This window comes from Peromyscus leucopus, chromosome 10, assembly GCF_004664715.2.
Source record: "Peromyscus leucopus breed LL Stock chromosome 10, UCI_PerLeu_2.1, whole genome shotgun sequence".
NCBI classification, from domain to species: Eukaryota; Metazoa; Chordata; class Mammalia; order Rodentia; family Cricetidae; genus Peromyscus; species Peromyscus leucopus.
In genome coordinates, this window is record NC_051071.1 from 12,061,307 (window position 1) to 12,074,471 (window position 13,165).

The 13,165-nt window shown below is 42.5% G+C and overlaps 1 protein-coding gene across 1 annotated transcript; it reads right to left on the reverse strand.

The window, feature by feature from the left end:
* Nucleotides 1-12,450: 12,450 nt before the first annotated feature.
* LOC114697921 (60S ribosomal protein L38-like) lies at nucleotides 12,451-12,719 on the reverse strand. Its single transcript, XM_037209325.1, has one exon. The coding sequence runs from the start codon at nucleotides 12,717-12,719 to the stop codon at nucleotides 12,546-12,548; it is 174 nt and encodes a 57-aa protein (XP_037065220.1). The 3' UTR covers nucleotides 12,451-12,545.
* Nucleotides 12,720-13,165: the final 446 nt, after the last annotated feature.

Genomic DNA, 13,165 nt, shown 5'->3' on the forward strand with positions numbered 1-13,165 from the left:
GGCATGGTGATGGACACAGGGAGGGCCCAGACCCACATCCAAGCAGTCCAAGTGCTTATGGGAAGCAGGAGGAGCCAAATGACCTTTAAGAATGTTTTTTGAGAGCTAACACACAGTGTTCACTTTCCTTTTAACCAGATCCTGTAAACAGGCTCATGGGAACTCCAGCACCAGCCTAGATAGGTGTGTATGGATACAGTTCCCAGACTGTGGGCTAGAGGATGGACATGAAGCTTCGTGACCCTGTTCTGAGGTCATAAGCCAGAAAGGTCAGGGGATGGATTCATTCATTCCACAAGAAACACAGTAAGTTTTGCAAGGTCAGGGGCACCATCCTGTGGAGTCTGTGCATGATCACCCAACACAGAGCAACCCACTTGCTCAGGTGATGCATGTATGTGCTGGGCAGGGCAGGAGACAGGCCTCCCAGATTGTTCCTGTCCATGGCTGCCTCTGCTGATCTGTGTGATTTGAGCAGACACCACACACTCTGGGTGTTGGTTCCAACTCCAGGAAAACAAGAACAATATTTGCCTATCTGGGGCAAAGGGCTTCCCTTGGAAATAATTTTAATCCTTATCCTGAGACCTGGCTGATCTCTTCTAATAACAAAGGATCCCTTTGTGATTGAAGAAAGAAACGTCTGAGCATGGTGTGGGCACCGGCAGCCCCAGCTGCTCTGTGACTAAGACGGAAGGTTGCTTGAGCCTAGGGGTCCAAGGCCAATTGGACAATATAGTGAGATAAGAAAAGAAAGAGGAGGAAGAAGACTACACTAGACTCACCTGGGAGTTTTTCTTTCTTTTTGTTAGTATACATTATTTATACGAAAAAAGAGGTTTCTGCTGTGTTTTGGTTTTGTTTGTGTAGCCCGGGCTCTTTTGTGACTTGCTATATAGACCAGGCTAGCCTCAAACATGAAGAGATCCATCTGTCTCTGTCTCTGAGTGCTAGCATTAAAGGCGGGTGCTGCCCCCCTGGCTTTGCTGTTACAGTTCATGTCTGTATAAGCTACTTTGATGATTTTCTATTCATTCACCTCCTTTCTCCATCCCCTTCCCTGTGGTCTTCTTCCCAAACAGTCTGTCTCCTACCTTTATTTATTTTTATCTATCTTCCATATACAAGACAAAGCCTACTGATGCTTGTCTTCTTTCTGGCTTATTTGTTTAACATGATAATCTATTGTTTCATTCATTTTCTCTCAAACAACATGATTTCATTCTTTTTTATAGATGAATTGTGTGTGTGTGTGTGTGTGTGTGTGTGTGTGTGTGTACATGTGTATTTCTGTCTGCAATTTTCTTTATCCATTCATCTGTTAACAGGTGCCTAGGCTACTTCCATACCTTGGCTATTGTGCAGAATGCCAAAATAATCCTGGATTACTTATTATACCTCTATGCTGTACAGGCTTAATCCTTTCGGTATATTCCCAAGAGTGGTATAACTGGATCATATAGTTTTTCTATTTTTAGTTAAAGGACCTTCTGTATAGTTTGCACAATATACCTGGGAAACTTTTAAAGTCCCAACCTCAGACCACAGAACACAAATCTCTAGGGACACAGTATGAGTATCTAGACACAAACAGGCATTTACAAGCTCCTGGGTTATACTCATGTGCAATCTGAGTCGAAACTCTTAACATACTAGTCATGGGGTAAACTTTTCCTAGGGAGACACAAACAGACATCTATTTATCCTCTCCCTATAGGGCACCAACAACAGACCAAGTAATGATACACAAGTCAGTTGTTTGGGCTTACTCAGTAGCAAGGGTGACCCCCAAACAGCTGCACTACCAAATGTCCCAGAAAGTATATATATAATGTCAAAGCTGCATACATAGGAAGCCTCCCTCCTGTAGAGGCAGCCTTTTATGTCCTGGATACTCCAGTATACCTCTCAATACCAAGACCACATGCGTCTGGGGTAGAATTCATACAGCTATGGCAGGGGAAGGGAGACACAGAAGAAGGAGTGCCTTAGTCAGGGTTTCTATTGCTGTGAAAAGACACCATGACCACAGCAACTCTTATAAAGGAAAAACATTTAATTGGGGCTGGCTTACAGTTCAGAGGTTCAGTCCGTTATCACCATGGCAGGACATGGTGGCAGTGTGCAGGCAGACGTGGTGATGGAGAAGTGGCTGAGAGTCCTACATCTTGCAGGCCACAGGAAGTGGTCTATTGTTGTGGAATATGATTTTAAGATGGGTTAAATTTGTTTATGCTGTGGAACATTTGTTTAACTCCATGAAGCTGTATTAGTGTGTCTAAAATCTTATGGTCTAATAAAGAGCTGAGTGGTGCATAACAAGGCAGGAAAAAGGATAGGTGGGGCTACCAGGTACAGAGGATAAATAGAAAGAAAAATCTGGGGGGAGGAGATGAAAGAGTGAGAAAAGAAGGGGTCAACCACCCAGCTACACAGCCAGACATGGAATAGGAAGGAAAGAGAAGATACACAGAAATAGAGAAAGGTGAAAGCCCAAAGGCAAAAAGTAGAAGGAATAATTTAAGAAAAGCTGGCTAGAAACAAGCCAAGCTAAGACCAGGAATGTATAAGAAGAAATAAGACTCTGTGTGTATTTATTTGGGAGCTGAGTGATGGGCTCCCAAAGAGCCCAAAAGTAAAGAGTTAAAAAAAAAAAAAAACAACCCAACAACTACAGTTCGTCTCACTGGTCATGGGTTAAGTATTTATGAGACCTCAAAGCCCGCCTCCACCATAACACACTTCCTCCAACAAGACCACACCTACTCCACCAAGGCCACACCTCCTAATAGTGCCACTCCCTTTGGGGACCATTTTTTTTCAAACCACTCTACTCCCTGGCCCCCAAGAGCTTGTTGTCACATCATAATGCAAAAAATGCATTCAGTCCAACTTCAAAAGTCCCCATAGTCTATCACAGTCTCAGACTTACTTAAAAGTTTAAAGTCTCTTCTGAGATTCATGCAATCTCTTAAGTGTAATCCCATGTACAATCAAAATCAAAAAGCAGATCACATACTTCCAACATACAATGGCACTGGATATGCATTACTATCCCAAAAGGGGGAAAGGGGCACAGTGAGGAAATAGTGGGCCAAAGCAAGACCAAAAACCAGCGGGGCAAACTCCAAACTCTGCATCTCCATGTCTGATGTCAAAGAGCTCTTCAGATCTCCAACTCCTTTAGCTTTGTTGACTACAACACACTTCTTTTTTGCTGGTTCATTCTGAGCAGCTCTCCTCAGGTATCCCAAGGCTCTGGCATCTCCAACATCTTGGGGTCTCCAAGGCAATCCAGGTGTCAACTTCACAGCTTCACACAATGGCCTCTCTAAGCCTCCATTCAGGGGCATCCATGACATAGCAGCTTTTCTTAGTCACAGGGGGACAAATTTCATAGCCCCTTTCTTCTATCCTTAACTCCAGAACCATGTGACTGAAGTTGCCAAGTTCTGCTGGTTACTGGAGCTGGAACATGGCTCCCTTGTTCAGTTACATCTTCACCAATTTTCTGGTTTAATGGTTAGGCCAGGCTGTCATCAAACTCAGAGATCTGCCAGCCTTTGCCTTAAGTACTGGGGTCAAAGGTGTGCGCCACCACACTTGGCTCTAAGCTTTTCTTTAGTTACTTTTCATAAATTGGAAACTCAGCTGGATGAGATCTTGCCCTGAGGTCACCACTCCCTTTATTCCATTTCTTAATCTGTTTATCTCCTTGAACACAGAACTCAGCTCCATTCCACTTCCTGGTGCTCCTTTTCTCCTCAAATATTTTTCCTTGCTGAGCTTGCTCCTTTTCATTATAAATTTTCATTAGAGTGACCCCTATTAACCATGTGACAGAACCTATACCAGGCTGTTTTGAGATTTCTTCTACCCTCACAATTAATCCAAAATTCTTCACTGTAGCCTGAGGCAGACTCCTCAGACAAGGGCAAAAGGCAGCCACTTTCTTCACAAAATGTCACAACAATGATCTCTAAGCAACCTATTAAATTTTTTCTCCTCTGAAACCTCTTGATCCAGGCCCCCACAGTTAAAATCACGCTCAGCACCACTGTCTTCCATGCTCCTACTAGGATGGCCCATTAAACAGCCCTTAAAACATTCAACTGCTTTCCTAATCCAAAGTCCCAAGGTCCATATTCCTTCAAACAAAAGCATGGTCAGGCCTATCACAGCAATACCCCAGTCCCTGTATCAGCTTCTGCCTTAGTTAGGGTTTCTATTGCTGTGCAGAGACACCATAACCACAGCAACTCTTATAAGGGAAACATTTAATTGGGGTGGCTTACAGTTTCAGAGGTTCAGTCCATTATCATCATGCTAGGACATGGTGGCATGCAGGCAGACATGGTGTTGGAGGAGTCGCTGAGAGGCCTATACCTTACAGGCAGCAGGGAGTGGTCTGTCTCACTGGGCAGTATCCTGAGCACAGGACACCTCAAAAGCCTGCCCCCACAGTTGACACACCTACTCTAACAAGGTCACACCTCCTAATAGTGCCACTTCCTTTAGGGGCCATTTTCTTTCAAACCACCACAGGGTGAGTGGTCAGAATCTCAGATGGGTCTAATGACCCTCTTTACTTCTCTTTCTGTCAGGAAACATCAGCTAGCCCGACTGCGTTGATACCTCTTGTGGATAATAGCAACTGCTCTCATTAGTGTGATACGGTCAGCTCAGCTCGATGGGGTTGAGCATGTCTCCCCTGAGGCAGTGCTCTGAGCACACTAGATTAGGTGTGCCTCTGGGTATGCTTGTGAAGGATTTTCTTGACTGGATTCATTGAAGTGGAGATTCATCCTAAATTCCAGTCAGCGTCTTCCAGCCTCGGTCCAGATGTAAGGAAGTCTGAGAGAACCTCCTGGTTTTTGTCTTCTTGTTTCCGCCTCTCACTAATGAGTGCATCCACCCTGCTGCTGCAGCTGCCACTTTTGCTGACATCACAAACCAGCTTCTTTAGCCTTCCAGGATGGCTCTCCAGTATGGTGATATTTTATTTGTACTGAAATGTGATTTGTATGCTAATAAATAAAGTTGCCTGGGGGTCAGAGCTAATAGCAAACCATAGCAGAAGCTGGGCAGTGGTGGTGCACGCCTTTAATCCCAGCTCTTGGGAGGCAGAGCTAAGCGGATCTCTGTGTGTTCAAGAATACAGCCAGCATGGAGACACACGCTTTAATCTCAATACCAACCGTAGAAGACCTGGAGGTCTGTACAGACAGTGATGAGGAGGTCATGTGGTTGGGTTTACAACCAATGAGAAGGCAGAACAGAAACACTATAAAAAGACAGGCACACAGGAAGTAGTTCTCTTTCGGAGAGGTAGGACCACCGCGACAGTGAAGGGTAAGGTTTTTAGCTCTTAGCTATTGCTCTGACCTCTTGGCTTTCATCTCTGTATTGGCTCTGTGATTCTTAATGAATAAGACGGTTGGTTACATCTACACTCCAGCAGTCCTCCAGGCCTTCAGCGCCAGACTGGGAATGCTGAGGCATTTGTCCACATGAACTGGCAGCTACCAGGTTCTCAGCCACTGCTGCACTACCCAGATTATATTGTGTGAGCCAGTCTATAAACCTCTCTCTAATATTCATATTAGTTATATAGAGAACCCTGGACAATCCATGGTTATGGCTACACTGCGTTTGGGGGAGAGTGTTCCAGAATACTAGGCTACTTGACATATGCTAACTTCCTAAATCCTTGTAATAACCAGAGAAGATGGTCTTATTAGCCACATTTATAAGTAAGCTAACATTCAGAGAGGTTGAATATTTAGCTTGTGATAAATTAGAGTCATAATTCAAGCCCATATTGGTCTGACTTTACAGATCATCCTTGCCTTATCAGTTCCAATCTGAATGTTCCTGTATGAGAAACAAACACCTTTCTTCTTCCCTTCCTCCCTCCCTCCTTCCTTCCCTCTCTTCCTTCCTCTCTTCCTTCCTTCCTTTGTATGTATGAGGTTCATTTGTGTGTGTGTATGAGTGTGTGTCAGTGTGTGTGAGTATATGTGTGTGAATGTGTGTGTATGTATGAGTGTGTATATGTGTGAGCATGTGTGTGTGAGTGTGTGTGGTATGTGTGTGTGAGTGTGTGTGTAGATGTGCTTATTCCACAGCACACATGTGGAGGTTAGAGGACCACTCTGAGTGTCATTCCTCAACTTCCATCTTGTTTGAGAAAGGGTCTCTTTTGTTGTTCACTACTGACTACACCAGGATAGCTGTCTCCTGAGCTTCCAAGAATGACCTGGTTTCTGCCTCCCATCTTGCTGTGCTGGGATTGCAGAACAGCCACTATTGCCTGTCTTTTGTGGACTCTGGGGATTAAAATCTATGCCCTCATACTCTTTGGGCAAGTGCTTACCAACTGAGCCATCTCCCCAGCCACACCACTAACCTTTCAATTCAAACTTCCGCAGCTAATGAGCACAGTGAAGGGAACTGAGTAGTCACCAAGAAGACATGTGAGCTACAAGCTGATGACTGGTCACCAAGAAGACATGTGAGCTACAAGCTGATGGCTGGTCACCAAGAAGACATGAACTACAAGTTGATGGCTGGTCACCAAGAAGAAATGTGAGCTACAAGCTGATGGCTGGTCACCAAGAAGACATGTGAGCTACAAGCTGATGACTGGTCACCAAGACATGTAAAAGAAGGTATTTTTGGGGAGTCCAGGGCATATTAGCATAGTCTCTAGTGCATCTTAGATGGAAATCAACCAAAGACCTTACTTTCTAAAGTTCTTGAAAGGTTTTTGTTAAATTCCAGCCTCTACTAGGAAAGTAGCTGCTTTTCTGCAAACATCTAAACAACTTGGTATCACAAATCAGAAGCCCTCCCCTGTGGCATGAAGCAGTAAGGAGGTCCTCACCACCTGCCCTTGACTCCCCAGATGCTAGACCACAGGCTAAATAAACCAAAGGCTAAATAGTTCTTTTAAATTAAAAAGGGGGAGTGGGGGCTTAGCATTTGGACTGTGGACATGAAGTAAGTAGCCAATCTTTGTCTTCAGGGTTTCTTTGTAGAGTCATGTACTTAAATCACCCTCGGTGGGTATCCTGAAATTACATTCCCTGCTTCAGCTTAGGGATTTGTAGTCAGCCACTAAAGTCGGGGGAAGCAGCACAGGGTGATGAGAACATACTCTTTTTTCTTCGGTGATTTTGGCATTTATATTTCTTCTCCTATCAAAGGGAACACAGAGAACAAATAAAGCCCTCCCAGGACAAGAAGAACTGTTGTCCAGAAGGACTTAGGGCTGTCAGCTGGGATAAGGCGGACTGGATTCTGTAAGACTGCAGGTGATGCTGACCGTACCTGACCCTTTTGTCCTCAGACCAGCCTGAAGGCTGACCGACATGCTGGGTGTGATCCCAGCCCTCGGGAGTCCAAGGAGGATCTCTGTGAGTGTGAAGCCCGCCTGGTCTACAGAGTGAGTTCCAGGACAGCCAGGGCTATGTAGAGAGACCCTGTCTCAAAACAAACAAAACAAAACACCAAAAACAAGGACTAACTGTGCTGAAACAGAAATGTAGTTTGAATTATCGGGACAATTGTTATATGGATAAACATTTTTATTGAAAATTCTCTATGTGTGAAAATAGTTTATAGGAAAAAAGAAGAAACAGCATGTTGCCTAGCTAATTAAAAAAGAATTGATAGATTCTGTCTTAAAAAAAAAACCAAAAATGCAAAAAAAAAAAAAACCCTTTAATTCAGATACAGCTCTTACCATTTTATAATAAATACTTAAAATACATTATTTCACTTTATCCCATTGGTAACTCTTAAGATCAATTTAAAGAGTCCATTTTGTAGAGAAGTTAGTTCCTGCAAATTCACACAAGTGATAATGAGAGCAAAGTCACATCCCAACCTCTCTGGGGGGTTTTCATCACTCTGTGTACAGATAAAACATCTGAGTAGCTCTTTAAATAGGGCATGGAGGGCCACAGAGATGGCTCATGGGTAAAGGCGCTTGTGGTATAAACATGGAGACCTGAGTCCCTGGGTCTACAAAATGTCAGGAGAAAACCAACTCCACAGGTTGTCCCCTAGCTCCACATGCACACCTCAGCACACGTACATGCGTGCATGCACATACACACACAAACACGCACGCACATATGCACATACACTAAATGAAATTTAAAAATAAATACTATTGCTGTGGAATATTTACCTGTGTAAAGCTGTGTTACATTTGTTTCTGCTGCCTTTGTTAACAGTGTAAAGATGTGTTGTATTTGTGCTGCATTTGTTTAATTATATAAAGATGTGCCTAAGGCACCTGATTGGTACAGTAAAAAGCTGAATGGCCATTAGCTAGGCAGAGGAAGAATAGGTGGGACTGGCAGGCAGAGAGAATAAATAGGAGGGAAAATCTAGACTCAAGAGAAAAAAGAATAAGGGAGAAAGTGAGGGGCACATCTGGGCCAGAAGCCAGGAGCTGCCAGCCAGCCATGGAGACAACAGGAAAGTGAGATATACTGGAAGAAAGAAAGGTAAAAAGCCCCAAGGCAAAATGCAGATGAAGAGAGACAGGTTAAGTTATAAGAGCTAGTGGGACAAGCCTAAGCCAAGGCAAGCATTTATAACTAATAGTAAGTCTCTGTGTCATGATTTGGGAGCTGGTTGGTGGCCCAGAAGAAAGCCTGGTATGTAGTACATTACCACCAACCATTTTGTCTTGAAAACAACCAGTTTACATTTGCAAGTCATTTATCACAAAGAAAACAGTGTTTTCACTGGCTCTTAACCACCTCTGCCAAGGTAGGCAAGAGCTATCGTGGGAAAGGAACCATGGAGGCTCGAGAAATGTTTTAGCATTAAAAAAGTACAAGTTGAAAAATAACTCCAGAAAGTTGTTCTCTGACCTACACACAGACACACATATACCACAGATACATACACACTTGGACACACACACACATACACACACAGAGACACAACATACATACACAGACACATACACACACATATACAAGAGCATACATACATACACACAGACACATACACATACACGCCCACAAAGAGACATATTAAAACAAAAAAGAAAACAAGAATGTGATGGCTATTCTTGATTGTCAACTTGGCTACATCTGGAATTAACTAAAACCCAAGCAGCTGGACACACCCCTGAAGGATTTTTCTTGGATCGTTTGAGGTGGAAGATTGACCCTAAGTCTGGGCCACACCTTCTGATAGGAGAAGCTTTGCTTTCAGCTGGCAAGTTCATCCAGCCAGTTCCTGAGACACCTCTTTGCTTGTATTAGAACCTACCCACCTCTTCCATAAAACCAACGCCTGCTGAACTTATGTGGGAGTCAAACGCCTTCCTGATACCTTTTAATCTAGCTGGCTGCTCACCAGTTACCTTCCTTATATCCTTTACTTATATAATAATCCAGTAAATCCAAGCGTTTTCCTGAGTTCTCTGGGATATCTGGCAAATTAACCAGGCTTTCCGAGATGCTATGGAAATTCAATTTTCTAGGTTAGGAGTACAGATAACCAGTATCTGATTGGCAGATGAAGAGATCACTTTCTGGAGCCGAGCCTTCACGCTGTATAGGGTCTGAACTTTACTGGGGACAGAGCATAAGGTGTGGTATTGTGTTCCCCCAAATATTGTGCATGCTAATAAACTTATCTGGGGTCAGAGACAGAGCAGCCACAATATTAAACATAAAAGATAGGCAGTGGTAGCACACACCTTTAATCCTAGCATTCCAGAGGCAGAAATCCAGGTGTTCAAGGATACAGCCACGCATGGTGACTCATCATGCCTTTAATCCCAGAAAACCAGCCTTTAATCCCAGGGAGTGGTGGTAGAAAGCAGAAAGGTATATAAGGCATGAGGACCAGAAACTAGCATCATTTAGCTGGTTAAGCATTTAGCTGATTAAGCATTCAGGCTTTTGAGCAGCATTTCAGCTGAGACCCATTCTGGACTAGGACTCAGAGGCCTCCAGTCTGAGGAGACAAGACCAGCTGAGGATCTGGCGAGGTGAGGTGGCTGTGGCTTGTTCTGTCTCTCTGATCTATCAGCATTGACCCCAATACCTGGCTCTGGGTTTGATTTTATTAATAAGAACTGTTAAGATTCCTGCTACAATAAGGTGGAATTCAAGTATTGAATACCAGCGATCTGATTCGAGCATCTGTTGGAGAACAGCTACAGAGAAACTGTCTCGAAAGAAAAAAAAAAAAAAAAATTCTGCTCTAGGTGGATTCGTATGTAGTTGTCTGTTGTGTTGTGTGTGTGTGTGTGTGTGTGTGTGTGTGTAAACCAGACACCTGATATCAGAGATTAAGTACTGAGGCCTGAAATGGTGGTAACCCCCCACCCTTGTAACCCCAGAATTTAGGAGTAGGAAACCAGAAGATTGTGAGTTGGAGGCCAGTCTGGGCTTACACAGTGAGTTCTAGGCCAAGCTGGATTATTATAGAAGACCATCTCAGAAAACAGGATATGAAAATAGGGAAAACAGTAGTTTAGTTTTTCTTATGTCTTGTGACATAATTGCCCATATCTCAAGTGTATAATTTCTTTCCCTTTATTTCTCCTCTGTTTTTTTGAGACAGGATCTTTCTGTGTATTCCTGGCTGTCTGGAACTCCCTCTGTGGACCAGGCTGGCCTTGAACTCACAGAGATCCACCGCCTCTGCCTCCTGAGTGCTAGGATTAAAGGTCTGCACCACCACCACCCAGCTAGTGTATAATTAAGGTTTGGCATTACTATACATCCACAAAACTGACACCACTGAGGACATTAAACTTGCAAAGCATGGCCACATTCCTGAAGGCTTCCGTGAATACTGGAATGAACCAAAGTCAAATCCTCAGATTCCCAAGCTGGTGTCCCTTTGCTTCCACTGGAAGAGAGCTTACGCTTTTTGTATACTGTTTGTGCCTGTCGTGCATCTATGAAAAACACAAATGAAGTGTTATGTTATACACTGCATGACTTACATATGGCGTCTTCCCATTGGCTGGACATGATGACACATGACTTTAATCCCAGAGGCAAGCAGGTCAATCTTTGTGTGCTTAAGGCTAGCTGCTCTACACAGACTGTGTCTAAAATGGTGACAATGATGGGACCTCCCAGCCTGCTTCCTGGTGGCAGCTCATAAAGCCCATGTGCCCTCAGGGACAGGCCCTGCTATTAGTCTCTAAAACACACACGAAAGGACAGATTTTTACAAACAACAACAACAGAGCATCACAGACTAATTTTCCCGGTGAAGTTAGATTAAAAAATTCTCAACAAAATACTTACAACCTTGCCCACAAAGAAGCTAACATTTACCACAAAGAAAGCAAACTCCATGTGGAGTTTCTTTGATGCCCATCATCTTCTCTGAAGTAGATTGGTGCTGTCAGGAGCAGACATGTCTCATTGTCATAAAAAAAAAAAAAAGAACCTATGTTATTAAAACATCTTAAATGTCATACTCTGTAGATCTTGAAGTGTTTGAAGACCACTTATCTACCTAAAATATATCTCTGTTTGACCTTGAAAACATACCTAACATGACTGTGTTTGATTGTAATAGATGACTAACTACTAACCTGAATTTCTTTATTATCCTAAATAGTTTGTAATAATAACTTTTAAGGACTAGAAATTTGCATTACATTGTTACATTAGTTGTATAGGTACAATCCCTTGAACAAGAGTAGAAATGTATGTACAGTATGTTCTAACAAAAATAATCTCAAATTCGTATCAATATACAAAGATCCATATCAATGAATTATTTAAAACAAGTAGTTGCTTTTTAAAAGTAGATTCAATAATCTATCCTTTTATCCTAATATATATATATGTATATAATATTATTATATATATCTATATTTTTTTTTTTTTTTTTTTTTTTTTTTTTTTTTTTTTTTTTGGTTTTTTTATTTCTTTCTAACTCACTTGTAGACTGCCTGAACTACAAATCGCCTCTCTATTATAACGTGCGCCATGCCAATATCCTTTTTTCTTTCTTCCTTTTTTTTTTTTCTTTTCAAAAGAAGAACCCTGAATCTAATCTCCTTTGTTCAGGTGTTTTGTTTGTTTGTTTGTTTGTTTTACCAATACCAATAATGACTTGTAACCAACCATCCTAAACAATGACAAATATCCATAACCCACTGAAAGATCAAAAACCATCCACCCCACCCTTGGGAATATGGGCGTTGTGTTCTAAAAATTACTTTCTGCTGTCTTGGGGTGATGGCATCTTTAGGGGATCCTGAAAAGAAAAATTTGGGTTAATTGTCAAGTCCTGGGAGAGGCAGCTGTATCATTTGTTGTCCAGTCTCTGTAATGGGAAAGTACAGGGCTTGTCTCAAGTCCTAGCTAGAGTAGTCTGTGAGGCTGGATCATCTCAGCTAGCCACCTCAAATTTTTCTGAGCAGTTTGTAGTCCAAAGTCAATCTTTTTTTTTTTTTTTACTTTTCAGGGGTTTTAATGGTCAAAACAGAGAGGTCTGGTTCATTTCAGCTCCTTCACTGCCAAACCAGGGGGCAGGGACTATTTCAGCTTCTCAACCATCTCCTTGTCTGTGATGACCAGGGTGTAAAGGTACCTGCTGTAGTAAACCTTGAACTTCACATTATCCTTGTTCTTCTTGATCTTGACAGATTTGGCATCCTTCTGCCAGACTGTGAGCAGAAAGTCCTTGATTTCCTCAGTTTTCCGAGGCATGGCGGCGGATGCTTAGGCAGACGCTCAGCGCTGGAGACCACACCTTGGATTTAGCTCTCTTCCCCACCTACCCAAAATACTCCCCAAAGTCAGTCTTTAGGTGGTGTTTTTCAGCTCGGTGGCATTATCAAAGTCCATGTGAATCATTGTTGTAGGCCCCAACATTCTTTTGGAGACTTCAAAGGTCGCTTTTAGGTGTGGTCAGGGTTCATTGCAGAAAACTTAAACATTTTAAATGTAATATGCAGCAGATCTCAAAGAGGTTAAAGAATCTATATTTGTTATGTACATCCAGAGTACAAAAACTTAATTCCTACTTACCTAATAGAGACTCAAACCTGAAATCATGTACAGGAAGCTAGATGAAGCCTTTTTCTAGAATTAGTTAGTACTCTATATGACCTTTAATATCATGACAAAAAGTTTGAAATATATATATCAATCTT

Coding starts and splice junctions, on each gene's coding strand:
- LOC114697921 (XM_037209325.1), bottom strand. CDS start 12,719: ATGCCTCGGAAAACTGAGGAAATCAAGGACTTTCTGCTCACAGTCTGG.